At 43.9% G+C, this 17,767-nt stretch overlaps 1 protein-coding gene across 4 annotated transcripts in view; it reads right to left on the reverse strand.

Moving 5' to 3' along the window:
• Positions 1 to 16,646: 16,646 nt before the first annotated feature.
• The window catches only part of LOC137586301 (phenoloxidase-activating factor 2), a 71,415-nt gene continuing 70,294 nt past the window's right edge, over positions 16,647 to 17,767 (reverse strand). For all 4 annotated transcript variants that reach the window (XM_068302309.1, XM_068302306.1, XM_068302307.1 and 1 more), the window contains exons 3-4: positions 17,456 to 17,708; positions 16,647 to 17,394 (exon numbers count right to left, since the gene is read on the reverse strand). In XM_068302309.1, the coding sequence (XP_068158410.1) occupies positions 16,787 to 17,394; positions 17,456 to 17,708 (861 nt within the window). In that variant the 3' untranslated portion in view covers positions 16,647 to 16,786. The remainder of the gene's footprint in view (positions 17,395 to 17,455; positions 17,709 to 17,767) is intronic.

Genomic DNA, 17,767 nt, shown 5'->3' on the forward strand with positions numbered 1-17,767 from the left:
CGGTTCCGTGAGTTCGCCTCAAGGGAGGATCATCATCCTGAGGTATTGAGTCGACTCGCAGAAATCGAAGCCCAATTTAGTGCCGGGGACAAGAAATTAGATGTAAAGCCACAGTCCAGAGCACCGTCGCCTACTCCCGAAGGAACTATTTCTCAACTACCGGTGCCACAAGACACCAACTATCGTTCGGAATCGCATTCTGGTTCTCGTTCCGGTTCTCCGACACCTTTCGGCATGCCTGGCTCAAAGATTAACATCGAGCCCAGTGAGTGGAGTCGAGTCCATGAATCTATGGTAGGCCGTACTACTGGGAGCTATGCCTCGATCGTGGAACGTATAACTAAATGGGGAATTGCCTTTAGCGGAGCTACCGACCCTATCTATTTCATAGAGCAAATAGAGACTCGAGCCGCGACGTACCGTTTGAGCTTGAAGACACTGCCTCCGATGATAGCCATCTTATTGACCGGAAGGGCCGAAAGCTGGTGGCAAACCAGCGGGTATCCGGAGATGACATGGGTCGATTTCAAGTCCGAATTTCTAGAGTTCTTTCTACCCCCACTCTATTTTGAGAAACTAGAGGATAGCAGACGTGGTCGAAAACAACGCCATCAGGAACCATACAAGGAGTATCTAGTAGACCTTCGATTAATGATGAAGAGAGCTCATTACTCGACGTTACAGGAACTCGACAGGATCTACGAAAATCTATTACTACAAGCTGTATACCCGACAAAATGATTTCCAAACGTTACCCGGCTTAACCAAGTTGAGTTATGAGTTATGAGACGATTCGTGGAAAAGGAGCAACGCCGTTCAAAATAAGCCCTTTGATCATATAACTTCCAGCGTAAACGGGACTGCTATATGTCAACTCTTCGAAGCACCCGTGGATATCGGCACAGCTTGCCGCAAATGTGCGGAAGCTGGTCACATCGCACGAGAATGTACGAAGCCCCGTGTGTTGTTCTGTTGGCAATGCGGGTTACGTACCATCGAATGTTGCCGTCGTTCGGGAAACGGACCAAACCTCCATCTCAATCTGGGCCAGACGGAGGGACCAGACCAGGACCCCAGCCCAGTAACCGCCTCCTCCTAAGGAAAGGCCCCATCCAACTGCATGTCTTCGTCAATAGAAAACCAATGGTAGCTACCTTGAAGTGGCTCTTCAGCACTTCGCCTCCTGCGAGACATTCATACTAATATTAACCTTGCCGATAATACTCGGACCTCGATCAAAAGTTCTCTCAGGGCAAGCATCAGTCTCGGGGCACAAACCGTACATATGACATTGTTAGCGATGCCATCGATGATGGACCCTCTTATTCTGGGAGTGGATTTCCTTCGGAACATAGGAACTTCCATATGTTGTGGAGGTTATCTGTTACAGTTGCCTACTTTCGATAAGCCACACAGTCCCGTCGTGGCGAAGGAACACACGCAGCCTAATGCTCTTATAAATCGGTTAGATCCTGCAGAAACGCCCGCTAAGCCCCAGGATAGCTCGGACTCTCAACATAGCGACAAAACAGTATCTCAGTCGGGCTCAGTCTTGCCGCCTCCAACACCTGATGCCGTCCTTAAAAACCCATTCCGCCAGCCCGGCAGCGAAAAGGAACCGGTAACCGAGATGGACGCCCGATTAGCCTCAGTAGAAGCTGAGATCCGCGACGAGGACTGAAAGCCGGAACAATCATCCAGTATGGAACAGGAGACACTAGAGCCGGAACTTAAACCATTCTTGACGCGGAAATCACTAAGTTCGATGGACTCAACGGCATTACCCCAATAGCACAACATGTCATTGTTTTGAAACACGATCGACCCATGAAGCAGAGGTACTATCCCCGTAATCCGGCCCAACAACAAATTATCAACGAAACAGTAGACGCATTGCTGAAGGAAGACCGTATTGAACCATCCAAAAGCCCTCACAGCGCACCAATCGTGTTGGTAGGTAAGAAAACTGGCAATACTTGCATGTGCATAGACTTTCGGCAGCTGAACGCTCAGTCAGTGCGCGACGCATACCCCTTACCTCATATACACCATATTCTAGAGAAATTGAGGAACGCAAAATACATCTCTACTCTAGATTTAATGAGTGGGTATAGGCAAATACCCTTATAGGTCAAAAGTAGAGAGTGTACAGCTTTCACAGTGCCCGGACGCAGGTTATTCCATTGGAAAGTCATGCCTTTCGGCTTACACTCCGCATCCGCCACGTTCCAGAGGGCTTTGGATAGCATGATTGGACCCGAAATGGAACCACATGCCTTCGCTTATCTAGACCATATTATCGTAATCGGAAAGACGCTCGAGCAACACCTCTCACACCTGCTTAAAGTTTTTCGACGTCTACGTAAAGCCAATTTAAGAATCAACCGAGACAAATGTCGTTTCTTCAAAAAACGGATCCAATTTCTAGGTCACGTTGTCAGAGAAAATAATATCCATACTGACCCTGAAAAGGTAGCAGCTATCCGCAATCTTTAGCCTCCAACCAATGGCAAGGAGTTACATCGATGTCTCGGTGTCGCCTCTTGGTATCGTCGGTTCGTACCCAACTTCTCTGACACGGTGCAACCTCTCACGAGTTTGTTAAAGAAAGGTTTGAGTTGGTTTTGGAACTTAGAACAACAACAGGCGTTCGATGTACTCAAGACCCGTCTCATCACTGCCCCGGTAAAGTTCTGCTTACAGACTGATGCCAGCGACGTTGGCCTCGGCGCAATGCTCACTCAGAGTATCAACGGTGCGAAAAGAGTCATTGCTTACGCTAGTCGACGTCCCTTGAAGGCGGAGGAAAATTACTCGACTACTGAGAAAGAATGCCTAGCGATAGTCTGGGCCATCAGGAAATATCGTTGCTATTTGGAAGGCTATTGCTTCGACGTGATCACGAACCATTTAGCTCTCAAATGGCTAAACTCGATAGAAAATCCCACGGGCGGGTGGCCAGATGGACGCTGGAGTTGCAACAATACGAGTTCGAGGTACATTATAGACGAGGTAAGCTGAACGTGATTGCCGATGCCTTATCGCGTCAACCTTTGGATGTACTTCACTGGGCACAACTAGTAGAACCGGAGAGCAAATGGTGGCTAAAGATGCGGCAGCACGTCACGGAGCACCCTGTGGATTTCTCAGACTATATATTCGAAAACGGCCAGATTTATCGCAGACGAGACTCCCACCCCGATGACCACGGTTCTACACCTTGGAAACTATGCGTCCCCTTAGAATTTCGACACCAAGTACTAAAGGAATGTCATGATATGGTGACGGCTGGCCACTTGGGAATCAGGAAAACCACTTTGCGAGTGACCCAAAGATACTTTTGGCCTGGCCTCTTCCGAGATGTTGCGCGTTACGTTAGATGCTGCCTCGTCTGCTCGCATTTTAAGCCGGCGCAAATGAAACCAGCGGGCAAAATGCTCACCCGTCAAGTCGCGGAGTCGTTCGATACCGTGTGTACTGACTTTATCGGGCCTTTGCCGCGTTCTAAGCAAGGTAATACAATGTTACTAGTTTCTTGGATTTATATAGTAAATGGGTCGAGATGGTACCACTTCGTAAGGCCACTGCAGTTGCTTTGGAGAAGGCATTTCGGGAAAGGATCTGGGCCCGATTCAGCAATCCTCGTACCCTCGTGAGCGATAACGGTACCCAGTTGACTAGCAAGCTTTTTAAAAACTTCTGCAAAACGTCCGGAATTATACTCCAGCATACCGCCCCCTATTCTCCACAGCAGAATCCTACCGAGCGCGCAAATCGAACAATCAAAACCATGATTGCACAATACCTGGAGAATGGGCAAAACACTTGGGATCAATGGCTTCCAGAAATAACACTAGCGATCAACTCAAGCGTCAACGACACCACCGGATTCAGTCCAGCCTACATCATATTAGGGCGGGAACCCCGTATGCCCGGCGCCCTTTATGACCAAGTAACGGATGTCGCCGGTAACGAACCTCCTAGCCCTGAAGAGCGCACCCGACGAATGGAAGATATTTTCAAGCTCGTACATGAGAATCAACTGAACGCAACCCAGAATCAAAACAAATACTACGACCTGAGGCGACGCAACTGGCGTCCAAACATCGGGAGCATGGTCATGCTCAAGCAACATGTGCTGTCTAATGCCATCGAAGGGTTCAATGCCAAACTGGAGCCTAAGTATAAAGGCCCGTATAAAATAATCAAGTTTCTTTCCAGCATCGTCGTTAGACGACAAGAAACCCAGGGGCGTAAACGACGTACCGCGGGTCTGGCTGACTTAAAGGCCTTCAATAGTGACGACAGCGAACCACCAGAACTTGGTCCTTCTGACGACATCGGCCTCGGGACACCGCGTTCCCACGGCCCGCACGAGGCCACTGATTAAAGATCTTTCAAGGGGGATCACTTGTTGGTGGGTGCGCCTGCCCAACGTCCCCCTCCCTTCTAAAGAGGGGTTCGTCGCGCCGATGCCAGGCAAGAATTGTCTAAAACCATTGTATCTTAGTTTTAATCATAGCATTTTTGTAAACCGCACTCATAGGGCCCCGTTAGTACACTCAGAATGCAGGGTAGTTTTAACGCACTTTATATTTCACAGTATGTCACAGCAAGGAGAAGACGACGGCGATCGCGCGGCAGATATAGCCCGGATCGTCGAAGAAATTATAGCCGTATGGGAAAGGGAACATGGCCCTGTCATGCCCGTTCCCCCACAGGCGATAGTGCACCGGAAGAACCTGTCCGGCTTTGCCGCGTAGAGTTGGCCCCGACAGACATCCCTATGGAGCGACCATCAGGGAGCAAGGGTCACCAGGGCGACCGAAAACCACCCGACGAGGCTCAACGAGCTGCAGATTCTGCCCGACCAGAGCGCGCCGTGATCCTGTCGGTGGTCAATCTCCCCTCCTTGGCACAAAATATTGGACCCTCGGAGTCTGCCGGCCCCATTCATACAGAGGAAGAGACGATCGTCTCGGCCGCAGCTACGTTCTTTGGATCAGTCCCGGTGCCCGTGTGCCCCCGATATATGGCGCTCGGACAATATCGACAAAACATGGTCACACCCCCGCTACCCCAAACGGAGCCCCTCGTCTGGCCGGCAGAGCGCGTTTTCTTGGAGGAGATGTTCGTCCTGCCGTACCCAGGGCCGGACCCTGATGAAGTACTCGCCGTCCCAATAGAGGACTACAGAGTCCCAACCGCCGATGACCAGGGATCCAAGTCCCACTCTCCGTCCCACCGTGTATCGGACACCCCTCCGCGGCCCGTACATGAGTCTTCCAAAGCCCGAGCAGACCCAGTTCCACTCACAACGGACACCCCTCCGCGGCCCGTTTGTGAGTGTCTGGAGACACGTCCATCTCTGGCAGCCGTAGAAGTACGTAAAAGTACAGTACCGGACACCCCTCCGCGGACAGCGTATGAGCCGATAAGTCCCCCAACCGTCAGGGTCCGTGAGTGTCCACCTGTCAACGAGGAGATGCCTCTGGATCTCTCTGGGCCCCGCCCCCGACCAGCGCTCGCCCCAGCAAACGAGATCGCTACCACACCAACTCACGCCAGCATTGAGCTAACGTCGCGAGGTCCTTTGCGCCGATCCACGGCAATTTATGTGCCGGAGGCCACCCCCGCGGCTTCCAATTGGGTCATCACACCGAAAGAATGGATCGTCAACAACCCGGATAGGCGAGTGCCCGTTGAGATACGAGACCAGGTGGCGGTAATCTATCAAGAAGGACCCCGCCGAAACCACCGATTCCTCATGTGGGCGGAAGAGCATCTGTTCCGCATCGAAATCAAGCTACATGGGCGAGTCACGATCCGTTTCGTCCGGTCGAAGTAGGGACACCGTGTCACGAGTCACATTTCCATTGCGGCTTAAACTACGCCCATGTGGGGCCCCTCTGTATTGTTACTTTTATTTTTCATACGCCCATGGAGGGCACATTAAATACCTCAACATGAAAAGCCTCTCTCTCTTTCTAACTACCGTCTTGATGCGGCTGCAGCGTCGACGCGTCGCGGAGAGAACAACCTCCCGACTGCGGACGCTGCGCTGCATGGCGACGCTAAAGAGACCATGAGAAAACTAAAAGTGAAAGAGAGAGACGACGATCGTGACGCGTGCCAAAGCACAAGACGCATCGAATGTTTTCACCGTTAGGACATAAGTAGGCAGAGCAAGGGTGGGTTTGAACAGAGAGCTGGAATTAGGAGAAAATCACTTCGCCAGTAACCACGGGAGTAATCAGTCGCATTGTGAAACAGTGAGAGTAAATCAACAAGTGCAACCAAGAAAAACCAAGACTAGAGACCGAGTACCAGAGAGAGATCCTTCAGGAATAGCAGGTGAGCCCGTGACCAAAGTTCCCCTTTATTTCTACTTGAGTGCGGTAGGGACCCAGATTTCCAAATATGTTTAGGATTAATTAATTATTAATAAATATTACAACATGATCACTTAATCTAACCCGGCATTATTTCTTTATTCGGCACTGAACTTTCGTATACCCTTTCCCTTCCCTTTTCCTTGCCCACTTAACTATTTGAGTGGAGCCAAAGGATCAGCGGACTTCGGCAGGATGAGTTATTCTCCTGCAGTCGAAGTCAGTCGCTGGTCCCTATGCTCAGTCACTCAAGGTGAGGAGGCAACGGTTCTCGGCCAAGCGTGCTTCGCTTGGCAGACGAGATCAGTCGTTGCAGTTCCTCTTCACCATTCCTGTCTAATAACCCCACTAACATTTCCTTTCACGCTTCCTTTTCCCAGTCCAAGAGGCAACGGATCTTGGCCAAGCGGGCTTCGCTTGGCAGACGAGATCAATCGTTGCTACTCCTCTTGGACTCTCCTTCTACTCCTTTCCCTTCCCTTTTCTGCCCTTTAGGTGGTCTCAGTCCCCTATCCTAATACTCGTCAAGGTCTCCCGATCAAATAAATGTTCTGTAGACTGGATTCTGGGACTGAGAATTGTACCCCAGCCAGAGCTTCCTTACAACAGTATAATCACACACACGTAAAAGTTCGGTTAAAGGTAAACTGGATATTTTAGCAAGTGGAAAAAAGTGCGGGTATTCGGGGAAAAATCTCGTACTGGAAAGAATATGGCGATTTACAGGAGAACCCTTCGTCACTCTCCTCAGTATGACCGAATTCGGTTTTGGGAAAAATCCTACCCCTCACTCTCTGCTGTTCACCCGGTGGCGTGAACATACCGCCCCCATTGCAACAAGTTCCAATTGCCTTGCTAGACATGTCTAAGAATGGGGGGATGGCAGCGTTCTGGATCGCCAAGTCACGGGTGGAGATGGAGGGGGAACTTTGATGACCTCTGGATAAAAGACCGAATGAAAGGCGGGTGCCTTTCGGGCCTTTGCTCTTTGGGTTGGATGTACGCGACTGAGCTCTCGATGTTCAAGAGAGTGTGGTGTTGCATGCCACATCGGTGGCATCCTGCTGTGCTCCTGCAGGAACCATTGGAATACTCATGAGCCAAACAGTTCGGGCAGTATACGTTGCTCAAGACTATCCGTAGCCTGTCGTCATCTCGTAGTCCTCGAAACTGTGCCCCTTGACAAACGCGGCACCTGAAGTAATTGGAACTGCGTTCTAAATCGGATGGTGCTGCTGTCCTAAGAGACATCTTCGGACTGCTGGAGGAGGTGGACCGAAACCTTCTGGATTTTCCAGTAACAGATAACAGATCCAGAGATAACATCGTCTTGATCTCCACGAAAGAATCACCAACATTCTTTATGATTCGTTCCCCAAGGATAGTGGGAAGGAGCTCGGCTCCAAGCACCAAATCCACAGGAGCTCTTTGGTGAAATTGCGGATCAGCGAGCGGAAGGTCAAGCGAATCCTGCTTCACCTTATTCGGGACGGCGCGGGACGGAAGTGCTTCAGCTACACTAGGCAGCACCACGGCGACTGCTTGGAACTGTCGCAGCGGTTCGTCAGGAGGAGAAATCTGTAGGCGGCACACTTTGTCGCCGCTACCAGCATCGCATTGCCCAATGCCGCGAATGCTAGTTGATACTTTGCAGCTTGGAGGATTAATCAATTAAAACATTCTTTGGGAAATAAAGGACGCTTCGGATCCCATATCAATCAAAGCGCGGACTTAAAGCTGCTTGCCACGATGATGAATAGTTACCCTCGCAGTACCTAGAAGGCCAGTGTTGCGAGTGGAGGCGAAGTAACTTCCCACGTTTACATGAGGGCTGCTGGAAAAATCGGACGACGCAGAATTTGGAATTATACACGCATCAGGTGCTGAGCTCTCTTGCACTTGAGCGGAAAAGGCCTGAGCTCTTGCTGTAGGTTTTCGGCTTACGGATGGAAAGGTCTGACCGCTAGAGCTTGGTTGAAGGACATCTGTGGCCTCTAGTACACGGTGGCGATCAGTTGGGAATCGATTCAGGTCGTCCCAGGATGAGACGGCGGTCTTATTTGGAACGGACTGTTCCCACAACAGAAGGGTGCCCAAATCATTTTGCTCGTACAGATTGCTATGAGAAGGATATCCCAATTGTCTGTACGAGCCCCGGAAAGCTCAAGACCGGTTAAGCAACCTCGAATTGACGTCTGCAGTTCTCTCAACGCTTTGCCAGACTCTTGGGTTCCAGCTGGGATCTGTAGAAGCTGCTTGGCTTGGCTCATAGTCAATAATCGATTATTTTCGTATCGCGCAGTGAGGTTATCCCACGCGGACTGGAACCCTTCATTGGTCAAGAGTGATCTAGAAACAATGGCTCTGGCTTCACCGCGAGTTTTGCAACTTAAGTGGTAAAGTTTCTCCACTTGTGTTCGGCTTGGGTTATGGATAAAAATCGCAGCAACAAATCACGGAATGTAGGCCAAGCCAGGCTGTCTCCGTTGAAGATTTCGACTTCGCACGGGGGAACTGTGTGGCTTTGATGGGTGGAATTGACGGAGAGCCTGACTGGTGGGGGAGCCATTTTCGCGGACAACTACTCGATTCGCTCTCCAAACAAAGTCCCGCCTCGCACATATACCAAATAACAATATTCATGTTTAGCTTTAATTGTAGCTATGTGCTTCGGACTATCTTCGTTCTTTTGAGCCGTCAAGGCCTTATAGCATCGTGAAAACTCTGCCTCGACTTTTGTCCAAAGTGACTTAAGCTGGTCTAAGTGTATTTTAATGGAGACGAGTGGCACATCGTCAGCTAAAGCCTGGGACTCGCGAGTCTCGAACGCCGTTAATGCCTCGCACACGGCAACAAAGTCGGAAAGAGACATCGTAGAGTGTTCTCTGAGCTATTACGAATCGAATGGAAACAAATAACTTCGTGGAATGAGAGCTCTCAAGCGAGGAGATCGAAACGAAGCCGTAAGTGGACTGTATAATTTAAGGATAGAGGAGTGAGAAGGAAAAATGTCTCCTCTTTTTAATGAACACAATGAATAAGCATAGATAGCATAAATAAAATTAGAAGGATTTTTAGTTTTCCTCGCAGTTGTGTGAATAATTATAATTATAATCACTTGGATATTAAAATTTTTGCAATGTGGAAATATGTTGAAATTTATAAGAGTATTTAAAAAATATGGAAAAATTGAGATCAGTAGGATTGTGAGTGCCGATAACTTTACAATGAAGAAAAAAACTCGGAATTAATTTTCATTAAACGGACTAGATCAATTCCATGGATCTGTGAGGAAAAAGTCAAAATGCACCAAGACAAGACAAAATATTAATTCCATATGAACAAAATTGTACTTAGTTTTTTATAGAAAATATTTTGCGAATTAAATTCAATCAGTCGATTGAAATATGTCTTTTTTACACAATACGAAAATCACGATGGAAAAAATGGATGTCGTGACCGAGTCACGGCTTGGCTCAAGTGTCAGCACTGATGAAGCTTGAGTGTCAGCACTGATCGGGAGTCAGCTGTTCTGCCGTTGTTTATGTTTTGTGAATTTAATTAATTTTAAATTGTTTAACGAAGATCACGATTTCCTGCTTTAATTATGTAGGTTTCGAATTATTAAATTGCGGAAAGCCAATCGGAATGGCTGCAATTAATTTTGTGTGGGTGAAATCAAATTGTATGTGGACATATGTATGTGTGTAAATGTGTGCTTACCGCGGCAAAAGTATTACAAATTAAAGTATTAAAATTAAAAGTATTAAAAATTATTTGACATAAATAATTTATGCCGATGGACTAATGATCAGCCCGTGGAGTGTGCTGTACACTTTAAGTAAAGGTAAGTGGTACTTTATAAATTCTCGATTATTAAGCACATCTACTTGCAGGTTAGAAAACAGCTGTTTTTACATGTACGTTTATGTATGTATATATGTACATACATATGTATTGCTATGCAATTGGACTTTTAGGCAATCAGAATTTCAAAGAATGGAAAAAAAAGCACTTCATAAACACAAAAAATGATCGGGAAATACCATGTAATCTTTGGAACAGGGCACTTTTATAAGTTTGCAATGGGATATAATGTGAGTGAGATTTTTAATAAGAAATGTTGTACTTATCAGGAATTATGCCGATGCAAGCTGGAAGAGCGGAAGGAGATCCGGCTCGAAGGACCAATGTTCGTGGAGGGATCCAAATAAAAATACAAATAGTTGGCGGGTGCCAATTTCTTCTGGTCGGTGGGCTGGTAAATAATTAAAAACGCGCGGGAGCTTCATTTAAAACTATGATTTTTATTTATAATATATAATCTCACACACGAAAAAGTTCGGTTAATGGTAAACTGGATATTTTAGCAAGTGGAAAAAATGCGGGTATTCAGGGAAAAATCTCGTACTGGAAAGAATATGGCGATTTACAGGAGAACCCTTCGTCACCCTCCTCAGTATGACCGAATTCGGTTTTGGGAAAAACCCTACCCCTCACTCTCTGCTGTTCACCCGGTGGCGTGAACAACCCGGCAAACGTTGTTTTGCCATATAATTAATTAACTAGTAATTTCTAGTATCATTAATGAAACAGTACCAATCTCTTTAGCTAATACAAACAAACTGGATGGTTTACCCACGTATAATTGTCCGTGTGAAAAACATGGTGTTCTCAAATCTAATCCACAGACATCGTTTAACCTTGGGATTTGCTGATAGTCCTTGCAAATGCCAATCTAATCGAAAACTGAATACGTTTGAATTGAATTGGCACATCTGGATGTATAAAAGGTATGAGTGGTATGAGTATATTTTCACATCTGAACTTGCAATTTAAAATTCTGGCTTCGATCACATTTTTCATGAATTTTTGAATGACTAATCGCGTACCGTCGCGTACAGCCGGGACGGGTTCAGATTACAAAAAAGATGATTGGAGATCCAACCTTTAATTGTAAATTATGCGGTGGCATGCCTGGAAAATCCAATGAGTTCAAAAACTCTGTGGGAAAATTAACTGCTTCGCTGTCGTCGCAAACTGTATCAATAGATTTATATCATACCAAAGTCCCTGGCAACAACATTTGTATCTTCACATTTAAATTGTCACTCATGATTTATGTACTATGTGTGTACATCGGGCAATATTTGTTCTATGAGAGTACCTTGCGAATCAGCGATTGTGCAGAAATCGATCGGTAATTTTACGTATCCAGTTTCATCTATAGCAACTTTTCCATCACCGATATTAAGGAGTTGTTTTGAAAATGTTTCAGCGGATTGATATTGAAATATTTGAACGCGCATATTTATTTTTAGGTGTAATTTTTTAACATTCCGCCACAATGGAGATGATTTTAAGCAAGCGTTGATCTCATCAGCGTATGTTGAACGTGGAATGACTAGAAGTGTTTGTCTGAAATCACCTGATAGGACCAACAGAGTTCCGCCAAATAGTTTGTCACTGTTTTTAATATCTTTCAATGTCCTGTTCAACGCCTCAAGTAAATGTTTGCGTGCCATAGTAACTTTATCCTAAATAATAATTTTAGCACAGCACGTTTTAGCACAGTGGCCATGGACGATTGTTTCTTAATGTTGCATACTGCGTCAATGTTATTCTGTCGTTGTTGGACATTTGTTCTTCTTCTATTGACTGTGAAACGGCGTGGTTGTCGTTGTTCTAATCTTCTGACTTCACTGCGTTCAGCTCGTGTGTCTTCTGCTCTTCTTGATTAAATTGCACCATTCTGACATGTGCATCAGTATTTTGTTGCTGTATTTGTACTTCTGTTCTTTCGGATCTGCTATTTCGCAAGTACCGAGCATTACTTGTAGTGCGGCTAAAACCAGGCCCTTTGCGTTTTCTTGGCATTGCTCACTGTACAAAACGTACATAAAGAGAATTAATGAAATTATTTAATGATGAAAAATGTGACAACTAATTCAATGACGATTGATCAGTTATCGACCGGAGAGGAAAAATGATTAAATAACTAAAATGGCTATTAAAAAACATCTGATCAATTTTACAATACCCTCTGCAAGGGTATAAAAATAAGGGTTGATCGTGGAAGGGATGCTTCGTTCTATGCGCTGCACACTTCTGACCAAAATAAATATACCCTTTTTGCAAGGGTATAAAAAGGAATAATTAATATTTTAAGGGTAACAAAATTTGTTAATGTGCAGATTAAGCCTTCACAACTAAAGAGTAAAAAGTAGGTACAAGAATACATTAATGATAAACACAAAAATAAAAACACGTATCACTGAGTCGCGGGTAGGCAAAAAAAGAGAGCGCAATTAAACAGAAATAGGATAGAGAGAGCGCGTAAAATTGAACGAATGCAACGTTAATTTGTACACATTAGCGCGAGTGTTAGTTACAACAGTAAAATGTAATACACAAAACCAAAAGAAATAAGCAAAACCGCTAATGCAAATTTCGTTGTAAGTTTAAAATAATTTTGAAATCCTTCAAGATTTTTTTTTGCCCCTTTTGCAGGGATATAACAAACAAAAGACTCATCAGCTTTTTTCTTTCGGGAACGAGGAAATGTCCTTGCTTATAAAATATGACCGATAGTCTTTATATTGCTGCCGAACAGCTGAACTAACTCTCCATGCGAATCGCGGGATCTATGAGCTTATGACATTCCAATACCACTCGCGAGCCTTTCCTCCAAATAATATTTAATTGTGCTTGCACAATCCGATAAAATCACTTTCTAGAGTTTTTCGGTTAGAGCTCTTAATTTATTAATAAACTTTTCACTCCTAGACTTTCAGCGGATCCGTCAAAACGTAGATTCCACGTCTGCATTACATTTGCAATTTTTTTGTATTTGTAGAAACTGTTTGTTCGATCATATTTTGTATGACCGTATAATCTAACCCTTGATTGGCTTCACTCTTCGCTGATTAGACATTATTCTGGATAATAAAGTCTCATGTTGGTGACTACTGTGACTGGCATCCAAACATGATACTGATGTGTCACTATCTGATATAGCAGGTTCAGACTATGTAGACACATCTACTTCGCTCTCACAATTTGGGTAAAGCTGTTGCTTATATAGCAGGACTTCCAAACAAGATTTATGGAAAATGTGTTTACAGGACGTAGAGTAACATGCTTACGTGTAGTCTAAAACCAAGTAACAAATTTGAACTAGAGACATATTTTTATATGTGAAGATAGCTTTTCCGACCCCATAAATATTCTTGAGTCGAATATAAAAAACTTTCTCGGCATCGTTAAATTGAGTAAGACCATCTTTAGACACGGCAATGCCATGTTTTCTTTACGGATGACTTCTGTCATAAAATTGTGGTTATACACTTGGATAGTATGAGCATTGTTAGATGAAGCGACGTAACTATATCGGGAACGGATATGGAATTATTTAACATAGCACCTCTGATGCCACATTGCCTCTCTTAGCCGAGGGCATGAAAGTATGAAACGAATTCTCGTTAAACAGAGAGCTCTTCAGCGCATTTTGAATCTTGGAGGCATTCAAGAATATCGAAAAATTCAAAACCAGTGCTGAGTTGAGCTGAAGATTGAATACAAGCTAGCTCGACGACGTTCAGCTGTGTTTCTGACTGTTACTGACTCTGTTATTGACTCACGGCCTTCAAACGCTGCCACCGGTAGATGGAACCTGGTCCTTGATAGGTAATGATAGATGAAACCTGGTCCTTGATCTCAGGTTCTGTGACGTATAGCAATGGGACGGATAGGAAATGGCCAGGGGTCAAAGCCAAAGAATCGGTGGGGTCTTCAGACATAGGAAAAATCTGTCGCGAGCTCAGGCAAGCCATAATTTTAGTCAACAGAGTTGAGATCTCCTCGAAGGTATACCTTTGGTTGGAAGTGACCTTATAGAACAGAGTTTTGAAACTTCTAACTCTGACCTCCCACAATCCTCCCATATGTGGCGCCCCGGGCGGGATGAAATGCCTGGACATATTCTGATGGCTATAATGGGATAGAATTTTCTGCTGGGTCGACCTTAGTAAATCTTTTTCGAAAACTCTGGACGCGCCTACGAAGCTATTATTTTAACTTTTGCATTTTTTAATTTTGTTCTTTAAAATTTCTTGAATTTATTTTAATTTTTGCATTTGTTAATCTTGTTCTTTTTTTTATCGGCATTGCGAATTTATTGTTGCATTTATTGTCGTAAGGAGACTCCCGCATAACTATGTGAAAGTTAACTGATGCCCGAGCAGGGATCGCCTCGAAACCAATCGCGAGTGTCAAATCGAGTTCCAGTGAAATTAAAAAGATATCAAAGAAAAAAAGCAAAAAAAGGAAAAGAACAAATTATGAAAAAAAATTATTAAGAGACAAAAGCCTCCAGCAGGCGCCTGACAAACGAAACAGACAAACGACAAACGAAACAAGAAACAAAGGAAAATGTAAACAAATTACTTTTATGAAAATGTTTTATCGCAGTGCGTGGGTATTAAAAGAAACAAGAGAAAAATCGAAATGAAAATTAAATAAACTTTAATTTAATTGAATTAATTTTGATTAATTTGGTTTAATCAGAATAAATTTACAGTCGTTGCTCTCTCGCTCCATGCTACCAAAATGCTTGCTCGCCCTGCAGCCAAGAAGCGCCAAAGCTCCCTAGCTGGCCCTAAGTTGCTGCCGCAGCGCGAATGACCGTCCGAAGGTCGCCGCGCATCCGGTGTCACCCCCTTGGTTCTTGGGCAAGCGGTTAAAATGTTAGCTTCTCCATCCTTTCTGCTGAGCCAGCAATCCACGCTGAGCCAGCAGTTTGTGCGAGGGGAAGAATGGCCTAATGTTTGTGGGCACTCGCAGAGTTCATGGTTTTAATTTGTATATATTCAACTTACTATAGTAGCTTAAAAGAATTTTAGAGTTATTTTTTATACCATACACCCATAGGGTGAAATGGTATATTAAAGTCGCCAAAATGTATGTAACAGGCAGAAGGAAGCTTCTCCGACCCTATAAAGTATATATATTCTTGATCAGGATGAATAGCCGAGTCGATCTAGCCATGTCCGTCTGTCCGTCCGTCCGTCCGTCCGTCCGTCCGTCCGTCCGTCCGTATGAACACGCAGATCTCGGAGACTATAAGAGCTAGAGCCACCAAATTTGGTATGTATACTCGTGTAGTATGCACATGTTCAGAGTTAATTGGAATTTCGGCTACGCCCCCTTACGCCCCCAGGAATCACATAAAACTGTTTTTCTTAAAAAGTATAACAGCTAGACACATCAAATTTGGTTTATATACTCGTTTAGTTGGCGCGCAGAAACTAATTGTTTAAACTTTTTGCCACGCCCCCTTCCGCCCCCGGAATTTACATAGAACTGATATTCTTAAAAACTATGACAGCTACCGACATCAAATTTGCTATGCAGATTAGTTTAATAGACGCGCAGAATCTGGCTATTTAAAAATTTTGCCACGCCCACTTCCGCCCCCGCAAATCAAACAAAACTGATTTTATCAAAAACAAACAAAGCTAAAGTCACCAAATTTAGTATGTATACTGGCTTAGTATTCGCGCAGAGTATATATATTTTCATATTTTGCCACGCCCACTTCCGCCTCCATAATTAAGAAAAAACCGATTTTCTCCTGTAGTTTTTTGACTATCGCATTCAAATTCGGCAGACTAATTAATCTTATCTATTTCTACAAAACTACCAAATTTTATTGAAAACGGACTAGAAACATGCAAAATATGCGTATGAACGTATTTTACTACGCGGTCCACAAGGCCAGAATTGGACGTTGGCTAGTAGCGGCGCTAGAGTGCTCGTGTGTTCGTAGAGTGAGCGAGATAGCACATACTATGAAACATGTAAAAACAATTTAATAGACATATGTACATATGTACATTTGGTTTTCGAAATTTAAAAAAATTTGTTTCACCTGGTGTATGGTATACCCGAGTCGACGAGTCGACTTACTTGCTTCATTTTAATTTAGTTGTGTGCTCGGTTCTGCTTTCCAGACTAATTCCGATTTCTGCTGACTGGTCTTACTGCTTTTAAGCTCTGCTATTATGATGGGAACTATCCATCATACTTTAAACATAGGAGCAGGATGATAGACAAAGAGCATTATGGAGGGGCGACTTAAATTTCGTATGCAGATGGCATCACTGATTTTTCAAGGTTAATTTCAAACTGTGTAGCTTAAACGGCTACATGAACTGGTCTCATTGAGTTGATCAAGATTATAAATAATACAAAGCGTAAGATGAAGGTTTAATTTTATTTTAAAAAGTCAATATCAAGTTAATCTTTTACATATACTAGTTACAAAAAGGAAAAAGCAAATTAGGATTAAATTTTAAGTATATGTATATACATATGTATATATAGGGTTCGTCTTTTTATGGTGTGTAATATTTTGAGTCGATTTTCCACAATTTAAGTTTTTCATTTATCCATGGTCGTAAGTAAGCAACGTTTGCATATACTCCAGGTATATTTTCCTCTCCACAACCAATGCCCCAGGCAACAATACCAGCTGATTTAAAACGATTTGTTTCCCCTTTTATTGGACAAACCAATGGAGAACCACCATCGCCTTTGCAAGTGTCCTTTCCCTTTTCTCCACCAGCACAAATGAAACTATCATGTAAATTAAAATGTTGACCCAGCCGAGTTTCACGTAAATTTGATTGACATATATTCTTTTCTACAACGGGCAAGTCAATTTTTTTTAATATAACTTGGTATTCACCGTCTTTTCCAAATTTGTTTTTTCCCCATCCTGTAGCATAACAACGGTTATAGTTGAATACTTCACCAACGTCTGGCAAACATACCGGCTGGATGTTACTTTGGGAGGTAAAGGGACTTTCTACCAGAAGCAGTGCAATATCGTTATAAAGTGATCCTTTATTATAACGTTCATGATAAACTATTTCTTTGACATATCGATCTTCATGTGGGATTATTTCATCTTTTGTTTGAGTATCCCATTCGCCGGCTCTGACTGAAATAAATCAACATTTAATGGTTCAAATTATTACAGTGTCTCTAAATTTCTTTATTACCAATAAGAGTGTTTGCATCTTTATTATGAACACAGTGAGCCGCTGTTAGTATTATATCAGGAGCTATAAGCGCACCACCACATTCATACAAATTTAATTTATTTTCCTCTCGTAAAATTGCAACCATCCATGGAAATTCTCCGAATTCTGCTTCTTGATTAACCGCTCCAGTAATTTTAAATCCAACACCGTTTGGATTTTGGTATCCACATCCATCAGGAGTTTCGGAAGGTGGTAAACCGGAGGTTTTTTGCTATGTGCAATGTATTCGGATTCAACAAAATATTTTTTCTTATTGCATTTTACTAAATT

The sequence above is a fragment of the Drosophila tropicalis genome, unplaced genomic scaffold (genome assembly GCF_018151085.1).
Source record: "Drosophila tropicalis isolate 14030-0801.00 unplaced genomic scaffold, ASM1815108v1 contig_979, whole genome shotgun sequence".
In the NCBI taxonomy this organism is placed as follows: domain Eukaryota; kingdom Metazoa; phylum Arthropoda; class Insecta; order Diptera; family Drosophilidae; genus Drosophila; species Drosophila tropicalis.